Source organism: Hypanus sabinus, chromosome 1, assembly GCF_030144855.1.
Source record: "Hypanus sabinus isolate sHypSab1 chromosome 1, sHypSab1.hap1, whole genome shotgun sequence".
Classification (NCBI taxonomy): domain Eukaryota; kingdom Metazoa; phylum Chordata; class Chondrichthyes; order Myliobatiformes; family Dasyatidae; genus Hypanus; species Hypanus sabinus.
The window spans coordinates 14,682,227-14,704,328 of NC_082706.1; the positions used below are offsets into that span (position 1 = coordinate 14,682,227).

Sequence of the window (22,102 nt, forward strand, 5' to 3'; positions counted from 1 at the left end):
AGAATGTATTTGTGATCGTAGAAAATTTAAAAACTGAACGAAAGTTTAAAGGAATTTATACTCATAAATTTGTGTCCTGTTGTGACATTTCAAAGAAATGGAAACAATCTTATCATTATTTACCCTATAATAAACTTTCCTCGTCTTGTCCGTGAACCCATCATGTAGCAAGAGGAACACAGGAACACAATTCTTCCTCATTTTTGGTAGCAACTTCACCCCTAATCCGCTTGCTTCTCAGTGTGCTTTACTATTTTTATATTACTCTTGTCATAATCATTTACCTGGAGTGTTGTGTGCCCACACTGTAAGAAGGATGTGATCGGGCTGGAGAGAGTGCGGGGAAGCTTCATTGAGTGTTGCTTGGATTTGAGCACGGATTCAAGATAGATAGCTTGTGTTTGTTCTCAACAGAGCAGGAGAGGCAGATGGAGCTAAACAGAGAGTTCATAAGACTAAAGAAAAAAAATTAGCGTTATTTGTCACATGGATATTGAAACAGTGAAATGCATCGTTTGTGTCAGTGGCCAACACAGTCTGAGGATTTTGCTGGGGACAACCCACAAGTGTCCCCACTCCTTCAACTCACTAACCCTAACCCTATTAACGCATATCTTTGATACCTGGGAGGAACCAGGATCACATCGTCATGGAGAGAATGGACAAACAGTGGCAGGAATGGAACCCTCCTCTCCACTGGTAATCGCTGGTGCTCTGAAGAATTTGCACTAACCGCCATGTTACCATGTCCCCCTTAATTAATGAAAACTTTTCCAGTGGTTGAAGTCTCTAAGACAAAAGGGATAGGTTTAAGGAGGCACATTTTGTAAGGAATCTAAGGGGGATTCCCGAAGGTACTTGGAGCTCGGAATGTGCTTCCCAAGACCACAGTGAAAGAATCTGAATCAGCTTTAATATCACCAGTACACATTGTGACATTTGTTAACTTTGCGGCAGCAGTCCAAAGCAAAACATAGTAATAGAAAAAAACTTGAATTACAGTAAATATATATACAATTAAATACATAAGTAGTGCAAAAATAGAAATAAACAGATCGTGTAGTGTGCATTGATTCAATGTCCATTCAGAAATCCGATGGCAGAGGGAAAGAAGCTGAGCCATTGAGTGTGTGTCTTCAGGCTTCTGTACCTCCTTCCTGATGGTAGCACTGAGAACAAGGCATGTCCTGGGGGTGTTGGGAGGGGCCTTAATGAGGGATACTGCTTTTTTGGAGCATTGCTGAAAACTGGTAACGTTTACGAAGCATGTAGACAAGTACTTGTTTTGTCAAGGTGTAGATGGCTACAGACCTAATGCGGGTAAATGGGAATAGTGCAGATCGGTATAATGGGTGGCATGGAATTGTGGGCTGAATGGCCAGTTTCTGAGCTGTATCGCTCAGTCTGGATTTGAACACAATCACACCAGTATTTTGGTCCTCTTACTAAGTGTTTGGTTTTTGATGTTGGACCTTCTATAAAACATTTTAGCTGTGGATTTAAAAACACAAAAGAGTTTTGGCCTGAAACATCGTTGCTACCTCCTCCCATAGATGCTGTCTGGCCTGCTGAGTTCTGCCAGCATTTTGTGTTTTTATTTATTTCCAGCATCTGCAGATTCACTCGTGTTAGCTGTGTATTTGTTATGTATTTAATATTTCAATAATATTCAAGTAATCTTGTATTTATATTGTTTGATTAAGCATTTTTGTTCATTGAAATAATTATTGGTTAAATGTAAAAATATGTCAAATGCTACATCATCACGCTACCATGTGATATGTGTATGCCTCACTTAAAGACAAAGCTACTCCAGCATTTCGTACTCTCTGCGTCTTCCTTTGAGTCTGTTTAATGTTTTGAAGTTACAAAACATTGCAGTATTCTCAGCCAAGTGTATGCTTTTCACATCTACTTCTATTACCTAATGCAACCATTCAGCCTTTGGAACTGTGCTAGCCTTTTTTTGCACTAGCCCTCATCTACAACTATTTTTCCCCTTTAAACATCCATCCAATTATTCTTCTGGAGGTTATGCTCTAAGAAACTTCTACAAATGTACTGTTGAAGGTACCCTGACTGGTCTGTGTGATGGTCTGGTCCAGCAATTTGAAGGTGCTGCCGAGAATACTTTATTCTGCCTAATACATCCCTCCCTACCATTGGCCATATCTACAGGAGGCAGGGCCTCAGGAAGCCAACAATAAAGATCCCCATTATCCTAGTCAAGGTTATTTGCAAACGGGCTCTGGCAGTTGCCAAAGAGAGGAGCAGAATTGGTGGTTTGTACTTTGGATTCTAGATTCTTTTTACATTCTTTTTTAATTGAATGATTTCCTATCAGAATCATGTCTACAATTAGGTACAGTAATGAGATTTAAGAAGTATATGGGCCGAACACAGGCAACTGGGACTAGCTGAGGGTGCCAAAGGGCCTGTACCCATGCTACACTGCTCTGTGGCTCGATGCCATCTTTTTGGGGCAGGTTTGGCATGAGGTATGGAAGAAGCTTGAAGCCTCAGATCTCCACATTCAGGAGCAGCTACTTCCCTTCAACCACAGGGTTCTTGAACCAACCGGCACAATCCTAATCACCACTTTTTACTGACACTGTGATCATTCAGAATCACAATCAGGTTTAATATCACTGGCATATGTCGTGAAATTTGTTAACTTTGTGGCAGCAGAACAGTGCGTGATAATACAGAGTGAAAGAAAACTGAATTACTATATATATATATATATATAATAGGTTAAATAAGTAGTGCAAAGAATCAAAAATAAAAAAAGTAGTGAGGTAGTGTTCATGGGTTCAATGTCCATTCAGAAAGCTGATGGCAGAGGGGAAGAAGCTGTTCCTGAATTATTGTGTGTGCTTTTTCAGGCTTCTGTATCTTCTTCCTGATGGTAGCAATGAGAAGCGAGCATGCCCTGGGTGGTGGAAGTCCTTAATGATGGACGCTGCCTTCCTAAGGCACTGCTCCTTGAAGATGGCCTGGATACCACGGAGGCTAGTGTCTATGATGGAGCTGACTAAGTTTGCAACTCCCTGCAGCTTACTTTGATCCTGTGCAATAGCCACCCATACTAGACAGTGGTGCACCCAGTTAGAATGCTGACAACTGTAATCTGTAGAAATTTGTGAGACTTTTTGGTGACATACTAAATCCCCTCAAACTCCTAATGAAATATAATTGCTGTTATGCCTGATAAGTTGGGTCCAGGCTAGGCCCTCAGAGATATTAATGCCCAGGAACTTGAAATTACTAACTCTGTCCACTTCTGATCCCTCTGTGAATACTAGCGTGCATTCCCTCGTCTTACCCTTTTTCAACTCCACAATTAGTTCTTCAGACTTCATGACATAGAGTTGCTGTGGCACCACTCAATTCGCTGGTATATCTCACTCCTGTACACCCTCTTGTCACTAAGATTCTGCCAATTATGGTTGTTGTGTATCGTCAGCAAATTTACAGGAGGTGTTTGAGCTGTGCTTTTGCATAAAAATGACATTTCTTTGCGTTTTTATTGTAAAAGGTGTATAATTTGATGTTAATATATGCTCTTCTTGCTGCTTTTCTCTTGCACGTAAGCATTTATGTACATGCATATGGCAATAAAGCCGATTTTGGTTCTTCAAGTCACTGCATTTCAGTACAAGACAGGGTAGAGGCTAGAATTTCCAACGGCCTCTGCTACATTGGTAGAGAGAGAGTGTGAGTGAGTGAGTGAGTGAGTGAGAATGACGCACACAATGACGTCAGAAGAGACCCCGCCCCGCCATGGGCTCGGGCCCCGCCTCCGTTGTGGAGCGCGCTGGCGCCTTTGGAACGCGGTGTATCGAGAGCTGAAAGGGGGGAATTCCAATTGGAACGCGGCGCTGTCAGCGGCGGATACATTGTATCCGGAGAAGGGAATCCCCGGAGCACAGGGCAGCCAGCGAGGGACTAGGCTGCGTTCGTCTGCAGGGCAAGCCACCCCTCCTCCTAGAACCCGGGGGCATTCGGGCAACGGTTTTCAGATACCCCCTCACCACAGCAACACTCCACGCCCCCACCTTCTCCCTTGCAAGTCCGTGACCCGAGCGGAAGCCGCCGCTAAGCTCCCACCTCCATGGAGTTGGAGAACATCGTAGCCAACACGGTGTTACTAAAAGCAAGAGAAGGTAAGCAACGAACGAGAGTTTCCCCTTTTCCAATGGGCGCCTTAAACTTTCTTTAGCAAAAGATTGGTTTGATACCCCCCACCCCCCGCTGTCCGGAGTTCTCTGTGTATTGGTATCACGGGGGGTAAGGGTGAGAACGAGCAGACGAGGCAGACTGTCCCGCAGGTTAAAAGTGGTATGCGTGGACCCCGGAAATACAGCGCTGCCTGCGTGGGAAGGAGCTACTGCGGTTTGGTGGAGGGTGACAGGTCTCTGAATGTGCAACTTGGCCTCCTTCCTGTTTGTACGTCGCTTTTGTAATTTTGTGGAGGGAAGCGTGAATGTATTTCCAATGTTGTCATTCAGCCCGTCTTCCCACCGTAGCCGAGAGAGAGAGGTGGGGAGAAAACACACCTGTGTTGTCGGTGCGATCCCAAACAGGTCACACGAAGAACCTGTGGCGTTGTGTTTCTACTCGAGAGGAGTTGCAACTAAGCGGTCACTGTTATTGGACGGTGTGGGAGGACACCTGTCCGCATTAAACTCCAGGTGTGAGTTTCAGTCAGGAAAGGCAGCATGCAGAATCCCCCCCCCCAAAAAAAAAAGCAGTGCGATCGGTAGATATTGACAGGACTTGGACGGTATTGATAAAATTCAGGCTGTGTTGGGTGTAATATCTTGCAAATTACTGCACATTTGCTTCGAGGCTATGGATCGATTCCATTCTTCCCGGCGATATTTCTAATCCATAATGTATTAAGTTCACTTAAACTTCCAAGTCACACCGTGAGAGCTGTGTTCCGCGGGACGGGAGATTGCTATTGTCCGCCGCCGGGTAGTTCCAACGTTTGTTTGTATATTTAACAGCAGAACCCATAAAGCGGTTCATACCAAGCGTTCAAAGAGAAAACTTCGTCTGATTGTCACTTATAATACAAGAGTCTTACCAAATGCTGGACATCTCACACACAAAATGCTAGATTTCCTGCATCTGCAGAATCTTTGGACCTGGCGAGGAGGGAGGTAATCTATCTTCAGGTTAGGTTAGTCGCACAACTTGGAGAGAAACTTCTATAAGCCTTCTTCCCTTCCCACTCTGGCTGTGTGGAGGATATTGGTTTGAGAGGAGATGTTGGGCAGATAAAAGCAGCGCATTTTGTAGATGGTATCCTCTGCGGTACCGTTACCCCAGGCATTGACAGCAGCTATGAAGGTCCTCCATCTCTGGCTTCCTTCATTGTGTCAGTAGTCCAGTTTTCACCACTGCCCAGAACACCGTCACACACAGATGCAGAAGGATTGTTCATTGCTGCTTTAGTTACAGTTTTGTTTTGCAAGTCAGGGTCCTTAGCCCTGAACTGAATCCCCTAACCAGTGGACCACTGTTAGTCTGGCCTCTACCCTTTGACCTCTTTGGCATGGGTGACCCTACCAAGAGCCGAAACCTGAAGCCCTGACCCCAGCCAACATAGCTCTCAAGGTCACTCAGGCACACAAGCCTCCAGACCACAACAAGGCTGTGGTCCTCTTGGAGGTCTGCAGATGGTGCTGGAGGTAAATGACAGGGAGAGAACCTGCAGATGCTCGAACCTGCAGATGATCAACACGCACAAAATGCTGCAGGTGATGAGAGGTGCCAATTATTGGAATTTACTCCGACAAAAATAATTGCCTGTTGATTTTTTTTAGGAAAGGGACTAAACTTCCTCCGTTACTACAGAGGAAGAAACTGACGCAAAATAGATTTGGTTGTGCCTGATGGATGGCCCAATAAGTGGTCTCGCCCCGAACTGTTTATTCCCCTCCACAGATGCCATCTCACCTGTTGAGTTCTTCCAGCATGTACTGTGTGCAATATGGTCTCTGGTGTTTGAGAATCATGCTAGATGCAAATGCAGTGCTGCATTTCCAACATGTTGAAGTGAGCCAGTTTATAAAAATGCTCGTTCCCTGTAAGATGCTCTGAGAGGGTCCGTTGTAGCACAAGGTGCCATATCGGAGCATGTCAGTTTCTTTCTGTGTGTTAAATACTCATTTCCTTTGAAGATGAGCCACTCTTTTTTAGCCCTGTCTCGGTATGAGAAAGGTTCTGCCCTCAACGACACTAACATAACTGTTTTTCTGAGTGGAGTGACTTTTTTTTTAACCACTTTGCATCTTAATAACAGTGTGGTTGGAGAGAACTAACAACTGAGAACGGATGCTTCTGGTTGCTGCAGAGAACTTGCATTCTCACAGCGATGCAATGGTGAAGAAGCTTCATAAACACAAGGGATTCTGCAGATGCCAGAAATCCAGAACTTGTTCGTTCGTTATGTGCCGTGCTGTATGACGTGGGTGATCGTGGTCTTTCCATGACCATGAATGTTCTTGGCAAATCTTTCTACAGAAGTGGTTTGCCGTTACTTTTGTCTGGGCAGTGTCTTTACAAGATGGGTGACCCCTGCCATTATCAATACTCTGCAGAGATTGTCTGCCTGGCATCAGTGGTTGCATAACCAGGACTTGTGATGTGCACCAGCTGTTCATATGACCATCCACCACCTGCTCCCATGGCTTCACGTAACCCTGATTTTGGGGGGGAGGGGCAGGGATCTAAGCAGGTGCTACACCTTGCCCAAGGGTGACCCACAGGCTAGCAGAGGTAAGGAGTGCATTACACCTGCTTTTGGCAGAGATGTAAATCCATGCAGTCCAGAGCAACACACAAAATATTCAGCAGGTTAGGTGGCATCTGTGGAGAGGAACAAGGAGTTGATGTTTCGAGCCGAGATCCTTCAATCAGCACTGGAGGGGTGGGGGGAAGAGCTAGAATAATTTGGTGGAAGAAGCTGAAGAATGCTGATTGGCTCATTTTGTGCTGCTAGCTCTAGATTTTCCAGATCATTCCACTGTGTTCCTTTTCCCCTGTTACAATGGCAATATTTCCATTTCAAATGTCCATACCAGGGGTTCCCTACCATTAACCGAGGGGTCAATGGACCCCTGGTTGGGAACCTCCGGACTATCACTGCCTTGGTAAAACAGCCAACTTAATCAAATGTTCAACCCACCCTGGACATTCTACTTTCTTCCCCCCCCCCCGCCCCCATCTCACCTATCACCTTGTACTACTTCCTCCTCCACCTCCGCCTTCTTACTCTTGACTTCTCCCCTTCCATTCCAGTCCTGATGAAGGGTCTCAGCCCGAAAAGTTGACTTTTTTCCATTGCTGCCTGATCTGCTGAGTTCCTGCAGCATTTTGAGTGTGTTGCTTTGGATTTCCAGAACCTACAAATTTTCTCATGTTTGGAATACACTATTGAGACCCAACTTGAGATTTATGAGAGCTTAGTTTTCAACTTCCTTACACTCATCTTCTGTTCATAAATCTTGTGCTTTTCTTTGGGTCTTATTCAATTAGTCTTGCAATTTTCAACAATTTCTCCATGTGTAAGGACATAAACATAAAAATTCAAGACTTAAGTTTTATTTGTCACGTGTACATCGAAACAGCCTGCAATTGTCACTGCATATTCCAACGCCAACATAGCACGTCCATAATGCTTGGCAGAGCATCACAAGACAAAGCAAGCATCGTCACAACAGCAAAACAAACTCTATTCTACCACCCCATTCACACACACGCACACACACACACAGTGCTCTAACCATGAGACATCCCGTCGTCTATGGTCACCAGCCTCAGATTTGGGCTCAAGCATGCGGACAAGGTGTTCAGCTCATCAAATATGCTCTGCCATTCAATAATAGCTGGCTTATTTTTCCCTCTCAACCCCATTCTCCTGGCTTCTCCCTGTAACCTTCAATGCCCTTGCTAATCAAGAATCTGTCAATCTCTACTTTAAATATACCCAGTGACCTGGCCTGCAGAGCTGCCTGTGGAAATATTCCACAGATCTGCCACCCTCTGGCTAAAGCATCCTACGTCTTTCTCTTCTTGGCAACACCCATTTTGTTCATTTGCTGCACCTTGTTTTTTCTACAAAGTGTGCTGTTTCACCGTTCTGCCTTGAATGCAATATGTCTTTCCCTTTCACCAGCCTTCCTGTGCCTCACTGTCCCTGGCTGGTACAGTTTTCAGAAACAGTCATAGACTGATACAGCATAGGAACAGACTTTATCCTTCAAGTCCATATGACCAATAAGCATCCTTTATTTATGCTATTTCCCCCATAACGCATTTTGAGTTCTGAAGAAGGGTCTTGGCCTGAAATGTTGAAATGTTTACTCTTTTCCATTGATGCTGCCTGACTTGTTAGGTTCCTCCAGCATTTTTGTGTGTGTTGTTTTGGATTCCCAGCATCTGCAGACTTTTATTCTCCCATCAATTGTGCACTTTATGTAGTCCTGAGCAGGTCTGTAGTCCAGTGCAGTTTTTATGTTTTATGTAGCCTTGTGCTGTCTAGTGTAATTTTGTGTTTCATGCAGCACCAGGATCCTGGAGGAACGTTGTTTCGTTTTTACTGTGTACTATACCAGCAGTTTAAGGACGAAATGACAATAAACTTGACTTGAATCCTCCCTCAGATTCTACCATTCACCTGCAACCCAGGGACAGCTTACCGTGGCCAGTTACCCAACCGACTTGCACATTTTTTGGGGGTTTTGGAAGGGACCCCAAACAGCCACAGAGAGAATGCAAACTCCGCACAGATCAGGGTGGAACCGGGACCACCAGGGCTGCATGAGCCAAGTGTTAGGGTAATGGCACGAGTCCTGAAGAAGGGTCTCGGCCTGAAAGGCCATCTGTTAATTCATTTCTGCCTGACCTGCTGAGTTCCTGCAGCATTTTGTGTGCGTGTTGATTGAGATAATAGGGTTGTGTTAACTGCCCTGCAGCAATCCAGGCAACTATGGGTTTCAGTAATTTGCAACATTTTAAATAATTTCAGGGAGCACACAAAATGCTGGAGGAGCTCAGCAGGTCAGGCAGCATCTATGGAAGAGAGTAAGCAGTCAACATTTCGGGCTGAGACCCTTCATCAGGACTGGGGAGTTCAGGGAAGCTTGCCATTAGCAAAGGTATTTGAACATCCAGAGGTCTCCCTCTGTAGATATGCAATTCAAGGGAAGCATTGTCAATCCAAAGTATTGAAGTAAACTGAGTCATTGAAACTATTCAGTCATCTACTGTTACCGTTGGTCTTAAGGATATAAAAAAAATGTGATATACTTTGGGTTTGTGAGCCTCCACTGAGAATGCCGCTGGAATGAAGCTTGCACGTTGTACTGAATAAAGACATCTATTTTACCAGGAGGAGAACCATCTCTACAAACTTCCCTTAGTTAGCCTGCAGGTCACTGTTGGGCTCGGTGCAGTACCTGCTTAGCCCCCCCCCCCCCTTTAATCAGGGTCACTTGAAGCCATGGAATCATGTGGTGGATGGTCGTACGAGCATCTGGTGCACAACACAAATCCTGGTTATGTGACCTCCGATGCCAGGCAGACTCTCTCGGAAGAGTATTAATCACGCTCACCCGTCCCGTAAAGACACTGCCCAGAAGAAGGCAATGGCCGACAACTTCTGCAGAAAAAATTTGCCAAGAACAATCACGGTCATGGGAAGACCATATTCGCCCATGTCCTATGACGTGGCACATAACAACAGAACAGTAGCAAGTCCCTGGAATGTGCTGCTGGGAAAGTGGTCGAAGCAAATAAAATAGTAATGTTTCAGAGGCATTTAGACAGGCCCATCAACAGACAGGGAATGGAAGGATATAGACCATGTGTGGGCAAATGGCATTAAGTTTAGTTTGCTTTTGTGGTCGGCATACACTGGATGGACTGAAGGGCTTGTCACTGTGCTCTTCTGATCTAACATTCTAACGCAAAGATTCCCAACCTGAGGTCCACGGACCCCTCTGTCAATAAGTGTTCATGGCATTAAAAGGGTCTGGAACCCCTGTTCTAAAGTAAAGTATTTGCTTTTGCAACCGAAGAGGTTGAAGGGAAATAGGTGTCGGGGTGGACTGAACTGGGCGGAATGTGGTCTATCCCCGAAATCCCCGAAATCCCTGAGGGTAGACCATTGGTCTCAGCGGTGGAACTGGAGGAAGCTTGGTGTGTGAGTGACAGGTAATGGAGGCTTTCTTAAGAATTTGGCTAGACCAATTTGGTCAAGTCAGCTATTTTTAAATAAAATTGAAATTTACTGTTACACGGCATAGGAATTCAGATTATGCAAGTTCCCAAGATGGTTAGTGTCGTTGGTGAGACCACAGTAGAAAGAATGCTGCAGGTAGACAGCCAGAATTTGATAGTGTTTGCAATACTTTGCTAGCCATGAGTTTGTGGTTGGGCAGCAGTGAGAGTTGGACCCTTTGCATGCATAGTCTTAGGTGACGTGCGATGATTTGTCAGGTCACCTAAAACTTTGAACTTCTATAGATTCACAGCCGAGCATATTTTAAACTAGTTGCATCATGATCTGGTATGGAAACAGCAATGCTAATGAACTGAAATATCTGCAGAAAGTTGTGGAAGCATCCCTGTCCATAGAGGAAGCTCTCCCCATCATTGAGCACATCTACAAGGAGCGTTGCCTCATCTGTCATCCAGGCCACTCTCTTCTGGTTACTGTCACCAGGCAGGAGCCTTGGGTCCCATACCACCAGGTTCAGGAGCAGTTATTACCATACAACCATCAGGCTCTTGAACCAGCATGGATAACTTCAGTAACCTCAACTCTGAACTGACTTCGCAACCTACAAGCTCACTTTCATGGGCTCTACAACTCATGTTCTCAGTGTTATTTATTATTTGCACCCTGGTACATTACATAAACTTTCCTGGGGAAAAAGTTCGATGGTTCCATTCTGTATATACAATATACAACCTGAAATGCTTACTCTCTGCAGGCATCCTCGAAACAGAAGAAAAATACCCAAGAATGAATAGCTGAGAAACATAAGAACCCCAAAGCCCCTTGTCCCGCTCCCATGCATAAACAACATCAACCCTCCCTATCAGAATAACCAAATAACCCAAAAATCAAATGCCTAAAGATCTCAGCTAGTCAGAGGAAAGATTCGCAAACATGAAACGTTGACTATTCTTCTTTCCACAGGTACTAGCTGACCTGAGTTTTTATAGCATTTCCTGTTTTTGTGATGGTGCCTCTCCCCATCCACTCTATTTAGACCTTTCAATGATCAATAGGTTTAATTGAGGTCCTGCACCGCCCCCCCCCCCCCACCCCTCGTACTTCTAAACTCCAGCAAGTGCAGACCTGGAGGCAATGAGTACTCCTTGTACATTAACCCTTTCGTTCCCAGGACCTTTCTGGCCATGGAATGAGTGCTGCAGCTAAGAAAAGGAAGAAGGAAGTGATCGGAGGGAAAGGGGTATTATTTCACTGTGTAGACTGTCCAGTTAAAGAGGAGTTTGTTACCCGCATGTTATAAAACTATTGAAAGTCCCCTAGTATGAGAAGGTGGAAACTTGACTTGATAATCTGCCGTGTTACAGCTTTACACCTTGTCTGCCTGCATGGTACTTCTGTTTAACTGCAACTCTTTGTTCTGAACTCTGCTATTGTTTTCCCTCGCGCGACCTCACAGCGATGTGGTAATGGAAAGATCTGTACACCTGGTATGCAAAACTCGAAAGTTTCTCTGTGTACCTTGGTGGTAAGCGTAAGCCAACTTGCCAGCTGATTTCAGGGGCACACTGTTGCAAGGTGTGGCACAATTTGCATGAACTCTGACAGAAGAGTGTAATGGTAGCACGGCTGTCAGCGAAGCTCTGGTACACCTCGGAGATGGCTGCCCGTGGGGATTTTGTACGTTCTCCCCGTGACTGTGTGGGCTTCCTCTGGGTGCTCTGTTTTCCTCTCACTTTCCGAAGACGTACACGTTAGGAGGTTACTGGGTCATTGTAAATTGTCCTCTGACCGTGCTAGGGTTAGGTAGTTGGGTCGCTGGGCAGCGCGGCTCGTTCGCCTCTGGTCCTCTAAATAAATAAAATGAATAAATATTCAAAATTGGTCACTGAGCAACAAATGCAAATTCGCCATCGATGGCGGTATGAATGTTGAGGACAGTCTGCCAACGCGACAATGTTCTGTGTCACGTTGGTGGCGCACCGGTGTGAAATAATGGATCAACTGAGCTTGCTTTGACATGGTTGAAGAGATCCATACCATCACTGACAAATTAGATACAGACCAGGGACACGCTCTTTGGGGCTGCAGACCAAGGGATGCGGTGGTATAGCGTTTAGCATAACGCTTTACGGTATCCCCGATCCGGGTTCATTTCCTGCGGCTGTCTGTATGTTCTCCCCAAGACCACGCGAGTTTCTTCCGGGTGTTCTGGTCTTCTCCCACATTCCAACAATGTGCGCGTTACGGTTAGTAAGTTGGGGGCATGCTACGTTGGCACAGGAAGTGCGGTGACACTTCTGTAGACTGCTAACTGTCCCACGCTGTAATAGTGCTGCGCTAACCGTTACTCTACCGTGGCAGCCTTAATTGTGCAGCCTCTTGCAACAGAATGCCCCCAAAATAAATAGGCTTATTATTGCCACAGAGCACCCTCGGCCTGTGTTGGTTGTTGATGCAAGCAGCAAGTTTCACTGTCTATCTCAAAATACATGTGACATTTGAACCTTTGTTCTGTCACTCAAAGGCGAAATTACTGAATGGACTAAGAATGATCACCTTTAATTCCTGTCATAAGCGTGTGGGCTTTGAGGTTTTGAACGTTTCATTGGCTGCTATCTGTGAACACAGCAGTGTTGTGAGTGTGGAGTTGCGAGCTGTATTTATAGCTGCTCTCAATCCACATTTCAGTTGTCCCATTGCACTGGGTGTGGGAGTGTGCTGGCCAGTAATTAGCTGCAGGCCTTGTATGTTCTCTGCTTGTGCACTTCGTGGGATCTGGGATGTTCTGTTCGAAGGGCGAGATGAAGCAGTGTGTGCTGACGCTCATGTGGAACATTACTACTGTTGTGGACTTGTGGCTAAGTGGCCTCTTGCTTGGGTTGGGCAAGTTCAGTTAATTAATACATTAATGATCTGGATGCTAGGGTGGTAAATTGGACTAGTAAGTATGCAGATGATACTAAGATAGGTGGCATTGTGGATAATGAAGTAGGTTTTCAAAGCTTGCAGAGAGATTTAGGCCAGTTAGAAGAGTGGGCAGAATGATGGCAGATGGAGTTCAATGCTGATAAGTGTGAGGTGCTACATTTTGGTAGGACTAATCAAAATAGGACATACATGGTAAATGGTAGGGCATTGAGGAATGCAGTAGAACAGAGTGATCTAGGAATAATGGTGCATAGTTCCCTGAAGGTGGAATCTCATGTGGATAGGGTGGTGAAGAAAGCTTTTGGTGTGCTGGCCTTTATAAATCAGAGCATTGAGTATAGGAGTTGGGATGTCATGTTAAAATTGTACAAGGCATTGGTGAGGCCAAAATTGGAGTATTCTGTACAGTTCTGGTCACCAAATTATAGGAAAGATGTCAACAAAATAGAGAATACAGAGAAGATTTTCCAGAATTTTACCTGGGTTTCAGCACCTAAGTTACAGAGAAAGGTTGAACAAGTTAGATCTTTATTCTTTGGAGCGTAGAGGGTTGAGGGGGGACTTGATAGAGGTATTTAAAATTATGAGGGGGATAGATACAGTTGACGTGGATAGGCTTTTTCCATTGAGAGTAGGGGAGATTCAAACAAGAGGACATGAGTTGAGAGGGGGCAAAAGTTTAAGGGTAACACAAGGGGGAATTTCTTTACTCAGAGAGTGGTAGCTGTGTGGAATGAGCTTCCAGTAGAAGTGGTAGAGGCAGGTTTGATACTGTCATTTAAAGTAAAATTGGATAAGTGTATGGACAGGAAAGGAATGGAGGGTTATGGGCTGAGTGCAGGTCAGTGGGACTAGGTGAGAGTAAGCATTCGGCACGGACTAGAAGGGCCGAGATGGCCTGTTTCCGTGCTGTAATTGTTATATGGTTGTTACCCTTCAACCATCAGGCTCCTGAACCAGCATGATCAGCAAGACACAAAGAGCTGATTGTGGACTTCAGGAAGAGTAAGACGAGGGAACACAAACCAATCATCTTAGAGGGATCAGAAGCGGAGAGAGTGAGCGATTTCAAGTTCTTGGGTGTCAATATCTCTGAGGACCTAGCCTGGGCCCAACGTATCGATGCAGCTATAAAGAAGTCAAGGCAACGGCTGTATCTCCTCAGGATTTTGAGGAGATTTGGTTTGTCAACTGAAACGCTCTGAAATTCCTTCATGGAGAGCATTCTGACTCACTACATCACCATCGGGTATGGCAGGAGTGGGGTTACTGCACATGATCGAAGTAAGTTGCAGAAACTTGTGAAGTTAGTCAGCTCTATCATGGGTACTAGCCTCCGTGGTATCAGAGACATCTTGAAGGAGCAGTGCCTTAGGAAGGTGCTGTCCATTGTTGAGGATACCTACATGAAGAACATCCCCTCTTCACACTGTTACCGTCGAGAAGGAGGTACAGAAGCCTGAAGACACACACTCAGCGATTCAGGAACAGCTTCTTCCGCTCTTCCATCTGATTTCTGAATGGATATTGATCCCATGAACACTACCTCACTACTTACTTATTTGTTATTTTGCGCTGCTTATTTTAACTTAACTATTTCATAGACTTCCTGTAACTGTTTATCATGTATTGCATTGTACTGTTGCTGTAAGGCTCACAAATTTCATGACATATGCTGGTGATTTTAAACCTGGTTATGATACTCACCTCAACACTGAATTGCTTCTACAACCTACGGACTCATTTTCAAGGACTCTGCAACTTATGTTCTTTTTATTATTTGCTTATTTATAGAGTCATAGAAAAGTGCAGCACAGAAACAGGCCCTTTGGCCCATCTAGTCAGTGCTGAGCCTTTTAAGCTGCCTACTCCCATTAATACCTTAGGCTAATACTCCCATTAGCCTGAACTGGGACTGTAGCCGTCTGTACCCTTACCAACCATGTACTTATCCAAACTTCTCTTAAACATTAAAGTCAAACTCACATGCACTGGCAGCTCGTTATTTATTATTATTAATCGTTTCATTTTGTATTTGCACTGTTTGTCAGTCCTTGTGGTTTTTCATTGATTCTGTAGTACTTCTTTGTTCTACTGTGAATGCCTGCCAGGAAAATAAATCTCAGAGCAGTATTTGGTGATATATTGATTAAAAAAAGAAATTATTTGAACTTTGAACTTGAAATTTTTATTGTTAGCGAGGTGCAAGGCTAGAATTTATTCCCACTAGTATTTGCACTTGAGGTGGTGATCAGCGGCCTTGAAATGCTGTGGTGATTGTAGAAGGACTTCTTCCCACAATGCTATTCAGTAGGGTGTTTTTGGATAATAAATCACGACAAAGAAGGTATGGTATTGTACTTCCAAGTTTTAGGACCGTAAAGAACCTGTAGATTGCAGAGATGGTGGAGTTGTCAATGAAACATAATTTTTGGATTGATGCCAAGGGTTGAATTGGAAGCTGAGGCCTATTGGTTAGAGTGAAAACCCAGTGTCGTGTATCTGAGTCTGTTGGAGGCCAGGGAAGCTGGCATTAGGGTTAGAGACTACTGTGTGTGTTAGGACCAGGGCCGTTTCCTATGGTGGGAGAGTCTAAGACCAGAAGACACAGCCTCGGAATAGGGGACGTTCTTTTAGAACAGAGATGAGGAAGAATTTCTATAGCCAGAGAATGATAATCTCTGGAATTCATTGCAACAGGCAGCTGTGGGGACCAAATCACTGGAAATATTTAAGGCAGAGGTTGATAGATTCTTGAGTAGTCAGAGCATGAAGGAATACAGGGAGAAGGTGGGAGACTGGGCTGAAGGGAAAATGGTGAAATGCTGGAGCAAGCTCGGTGGGCCAAATGACCTAATTCTGTTTCCATATCTCACTACCTTGTGGCTGATTTTGCTACTGTTATTTTGTCGCTTGTGTTCTGTATGTTGCTCCACCAGGCATTGTCAGCATAGTATGTCGGCACTGGGATGTGTCACGACACTTGCGGGCTGCCCCTGGCACATCCTCGGGTGTGTTGATTTTAATAACACAAACGACGCATTACTGTTTATTTGAACAACAAATATTTCTGTGATGTGACATGGAGGTGATGGGTGGGGGTATCATCAAGTGAGCTGCTCCAACCTTGGTGGAGAGAACCTGATGGTAAGAGCTAATGTCAGCCAGGCGTGGACTTCCAAAGCACTTTGCAATCCATTGAAAGCCAGCAGTCAAGTTCTACACAGCAACCTGCCTCCAAAGCTGAGCTGAATTTATTTTGAGAAGATTAGAATAAAAAACAAGAATGTGATGCTGAGGCTTTATAAGGTATTGGTCAGACTGTACTTGTCCCCGGATGTGCTGGCATTGGAAAGGGTCCAGAACCTGGGAATGAAAGATCAGTGTACAGTGTATGATTACTCTGGTCCTGCACTTTCTGGGGTTCAGAAGAATGAAGAGGGACTGTTGAATATTGAAAGCCCTAGATAGTGTGGACATGAAGAGATGTCAAGGTGCTGAGAGGAACAATAGTTTTTGATGGACTATGGTTCATAATCGTTGAGGGCTTGCTATTGCTTGCATGGTGGGTGGTGGTGGGTGCTGACGCTGTTTGCTGGAACAAGTGGGATGGGAGGTGGGAGGGTTTCTTCCCCCAAGCCATCAGACTCCTCAATACCCAGAGTCTAGACTGACATCTACATCATTTATTATTATATTGTAATTTGTCCTCTACTGTGCCTATTGTCTTGTTTATTAATTCTTTGTACTGTCCTGCACTGTTTTGTGAACTTTGTTTAGTCCTGTGCAGGTCTGTAGCCTAGTGCAGTTTTTATGTTGTTTTATGTAGTCTAGTGTAGCCTTGTGCTGTCTCACATAGTCTAGTGTAGTTTTGTGTTGGTTCCTGTAGCACCATGGTCCTGGAGGAACGTTGTTTCATTTTTACTGTGTACAGTACCATCAGTCTATGGTTGAAATGACAATGAACTTGACGACTTGATGCTTTGCTGCTGCTTGTGTGTGGGAGGGGGGGGGGTTGAGGTTCTATAGTTTCCTGTCATTCATTCTTTGTTTTTTTTTCTTTCTGCTTGTCTGTGAAGAGTAAGGATTTCAGATTGTGTACACTATACATTCTCTGACATTAAATGGAATAATTGATGTTTCCAATAGTGTAAGAGCCTAAGGCGAGAGGGAATAGCCTCAGAGTAGAAGGACGCTTTTTTAGAACAGAGAGAAGGGATTTCTTTAGCTAGAGAATTGATTGCTGCTGTGAAGGCCAGGTTATTGGGTACATTTAAAGAGGAGATTGATAGCTCTTGTTTAGTAAGGCGTCAAAGATTGAAGAGAAGACAATAGGGTTAAGAGGGAAAATAAATCAGCCATGATCGAATGACTGAGTTCTGGCCCTATGACTTAAGTTCTTGTGGTCCACTTATCACAGTTTCCATCGCGCAGCAAGTCCCACACCATCATGTTCAAGCACAACTACCTTCCTTCCCCCATTCATTTCATGAACCAAGCTACACAAACTTGATCTCTACCTCAGCAAAATAACTCTATGATGACTCTGCACTGATAGACTTAGTTTTTTTAAAAAAATTTTCTAATTGTATTCCTTTTTTGGAGAAAAAAGAGTATAGTTTAATGTATAAACTCTTCACGGGCTTCCAGCCGGGTGCAAGTATTGATTATAACCGATGATAAACTCTGCAATCTCCACTGGACACTGACGATGTCTCCATGCAAGTTGCCAAGATTGGAGAGCACTCAACCCAAACAGTACTATGAGTGCAAGAATGAAAATTGCAGAGTTTATTCTTGTAAATATTTTTATATTATTCACGTTTAAGATTATTGTCATCCAACCATACACATGAAATGCCATTCCTTTGGGGGCCAAGGTACAAATTCCTACAGCTGTATCAAGGAAAGTGTTCAAACTGGCTGCATCACCATCTGGTACGGTGGGGTGGGGAGGGCAGCGCTATTGCATAGGATCAAAATGAGCTGCAGACGGTTGGAAACTCCATTATGGACACTAGCCTCAGTAATATTTAGGAATCTTCAAGGAACGATGCCTCAAAAAGGCAGCGTCCATCACTAAGGACCCCCATCACCCAGGTCACGGCTGGTTTTCATTGCGACCATCAGGGAGGAGGTACAGGAGCCTGAAGGCACACACTCAACGATTCAGGAACAGCGTCTTCGCCTCAGCCATCAGATGGACATTGAACTCATGAGCACTCCCTCACCACTTTTTTTTTGCATTACTTATTTAAATTTTTTAATATATTTACTGTAATTCAGTTTTTATTATGTATTGGAATGTATTGCTCCCACACCACAAGAAATTTTATGACACATGTCAGTGATATTAAATCTGATTCTGATTTCCCCTATCCTTGAGGGTTCTGGAGGATAAATTATTGGAGAAAGGATATGATCAACTTCATATCCTCTGTCATCTGATTTCTGAATGGACATTGAACCCATGAACACCACCTCACTTTTTTCATTTTTATTTTTGCACTATCTGTTTAATTTAACTATTTAAAAAATATATATATTTAATGTAATTCAGTTTTTTTCTCTCTTTACATATTGCATTGTACTGCTGCTGCAAAGAGAACAAATTTCATGACATATGGGGAGTGATTTTAATTCTGATTCTGAAAACATGGTGCACATAGTCACACACAGCACATATAGTTACAATCCAACACAGTCACAAAATAATATTAGTACATGTCCCTAAAAAAAATATTAGCACATGTTCCTGAGTGACATGGCCTGAAGATTGACAGGTTGCCATGACGTGTGAGGTGCATGTTTATGACATTATGCTAAAAAATTTGCAATCATATTAATATTTGAAACAGAAGCACTAAAAGATGATCAGTGACGGGTGCAGAACGAGACTGTGTGCGTTGGGGAGTGGCGGGGAGAGAGGCTGGCAAGGCATTCAGTCAGTGTACATATGTGCTGGGCCATGAATAAAGTTTATTTTGATTTTTTAAAAATATTGGGGCTTGAATGAGAAATTTCTGTTCAGAAAGGCTAGTGAGTTGTTGGAATTATCGATCTAGAAGGGGAGTGAGTTCTATCAAATCAGAGGGCGATTCATTCGTTTGTTATGTGGGTGATCAAGGTCTTATCCATGACTATGATTGTTCTTGGCAAATTTTTCTACAGAAGTGGTTTGCCATTATCTTCTGGGCAGTGTCTTTACAAGACGGGTAACCCCAGCCGTTATCAATACTCGTCAGAGATTGTCTGGTGTCAGTGGTCACATAACTAGGATTTGTGATATGCACCAGCTACTCGTACGACCGTCCACCAGCTGCTCCCATGGCTTCATGTGACCCTGATTAGGGTACTAAACAGGTGCCAAACGGTGACCTGTGAGCTAGTGGAGGGAAGGAGTGCCTCACACACCCTTTGGTAGAAACGTATCTCCACCCAATCACCCCAGAGGGTGATAGATGCCTGAATACAAGGCAATTTGAGAGAGAGGACAAAGGAACCTGGCTGAGCCAAGACAAGCTCATTGTGAGAGCGGGTTCACAGAGCCAAAAGCCAATGTACTTCTCTCCATACCTCGGGGTAGAGCGTGATTTAAACCCATGTGCTGTATGACCAACTGTAAGGAAAACGTGATGTGAATTGGACCCTTAATTTCCATTGTTCAATTCAAAAGTCCCTTTAACTCTCAGAAATTGTAGCTTTCTAGCAATGAGTTTGACACGTGCAAGTGGTGAATTGTTTTTTCCACTAGATGTTTTCTCTTTGTCTCTCGCTGGAGTTTGTTGCTGAAGCTCTCCACAGTTATTTTCTTTGGACCTTGGTGTGAACTCCTTTGCCATTTGGCATTTGGACACTTGGTTGTTTTGGCAGCTGTTTAAATGCATATTCTTTCCCGGTGTCTATAGTGTTGCACATTCAATGGTTCAAGAACTGGATAGTTCAGGCATTGTGTCAGTGTTTTCAATAAGGCCCGAGTTGGAGTGGTTTGAAAGCTCTCTTGTATTATAAGAGAGACAGTTAAACTGTTGTTTTAAAATAAAAGATCCCAACTTACTGTTATTTTTCCAAATGCTGTTTGTGTTTTGTGCTTGGCCTGCTTGAGGAGGTAATGGCTGAGGATCTAATTGCCTTTGACCTTTGGTCTTTGTCCTGGGGTCATTCTCAGGAACTTCTGTGCCTGATGACAGAGACCAGATGCAGAGTCTGCAGTCTTAGTACTGCACCGTGGTCCTGCATCCAAGACATTAATGGTGGAGCTGGTGTAAGGTGATGACACATCACAGTGGCAGTGAAGACCGAGGAAGGCTGCAGTGGTGAAGAGTCCTGAGTCATCTGCATTTCATGCCACTGGATCCTGACCCTGATCTGTCTGCCTATGCCTCAGATAGCTTCCTGTAGAAAATGCTCGATTCCAGTGATCGCTCCACTACTGTGACCTTCTGGTCTTTAAAACGTGCAAAGATATGATTGTTTCATTTCCCATAACAAGACTCTTCCTTTTTGCCTCCGTACAACCACCAGGCACAGGAACAGTTACTAACCCTCAACCATCAGGCCCCTGAACCAAAAGGGTTAACTTCACTCAACTTCACTTGCCCCACCATTTTTAAATATTGCCGCAGCTTTAAAGACTCACCTTCAAGAGCACTCGATATTTATTGCTTATTTATTTATTTATTTTTGCTTTTTATATTTAAACAGATTATCGGCTTTTGCACAGTGGTTGAACACCCAAGTTAGTGCGGTCTTTTGTTGGTTCTATTATGGATTTGAGTATGCCTGCTAGAAAATGAACCTCAGGGCTGTATATGGTGATATACATTGTACTTTGATAATGGATTTACTTTGAACTTCGTTGTGCCCTCTTTTCATTACTACCATTAGAGCAGAGGTACAGGAGCCTGAAGACACACACTCAAAGTTTTAGGAACAATTTCTTCCACTCCAATATCTGCCTCCTACAATTCTGGCACATGAACAGCCCTGATGGCCTGAAGACTCACAGCACAGGATTGGAAAAAGTTGCAGAAGGGTTGCAATCTCAGCCAGTCCCCATCGAGGGACTAACCTCAACCCCCCAACATCGAGCGCATCTTCTAAAGGAATTGCCTCTAAAGGGCAGCATCCATCATTAAGGACATCCATTACCCAGGATGTTACTACCATCAGAATGGAGGTCCAGGAACTTGAAGATGCACACTCTAAGTTTTAAGAACAGCTTCTTCCCCTATATAATCATCTTTTTCCTGAATGGACCATGAACCAACCCATGTGTATTTTCTCACTATTTTTGTCCTCTTTGTGCAACTTCTTTAATATGTATTTTATATATTATCTCAACAAATATCACAATATATGTCAGTGATAATAAATCTGGTTCTGATTCAGAATCTAGTTACTTCACTGGTTGGGGCCTTGCAACATTTGTGGACAATGGGCCTTGAATTCTGCCATGAACTCAGTGAGTCAGCCACAAGCATGTGCCGTCAAAGGACCTTGACTTTACCTTCAGCTGCCTGTGCCTTGTACCTTACCACCTCTTAAGATTCAAATTTATTTGTCCATGTTTATATTGAAACAGTGAAATGCGTCATTTGTGTTGACAACCAACACACCTCCAGGGCAAACATTGATCGGCCACGATCTCATCAGAACATAGAACTTGACAAGCAACTGCAAGCCTCGTTCCTCCCTCCCCATTCTCGTACATGGTCCTTTAATTTCAGGACAGACACAGACTCGGACCTGTAGACCCTGGGTTTCAACGCAGAGATTCCCAGATTTGGCTCTGGTTAACAGGGGAATGTGTTCTGGATTTTTGATTCTTCCTTGGCCTCAGTTATGCGTGTTGATCCCAGGACATGCTGATTACCGACCACTAGGCTTTGAACTCCGGACTCTGAACACTAGGCCTCA

At 44.1% G+C, this 22,102-nt stretch overlaps 1 protein-coding gene across 1 annotated transcript in view; it reads left to right on the forward strand.

Moving 5' to 3' along the window:
- The first annotated feature begins 3,791 nt into the window (after window positions 1-3,791).
- LOC132391583 (G protein-coupled receptor kinase 5-like) overlaps window positions 3,792-22,102 on the forward strand; it is a 198,358-nt gene continuing 180,047 nt past the window's right edge. The window contains exon 1 of the mRNA XM_059964963.1: window positions 3,792-4,166. Within this exon, the coding sequence (XP_059820946.1) occupies window positions 4,115-4,166 (52 nt within the window). The 5' untranslated portion in view covers window positions 3,792-4,114. The remainder of the gene's footprint in view (window positions 4,167-22,102) is intronic.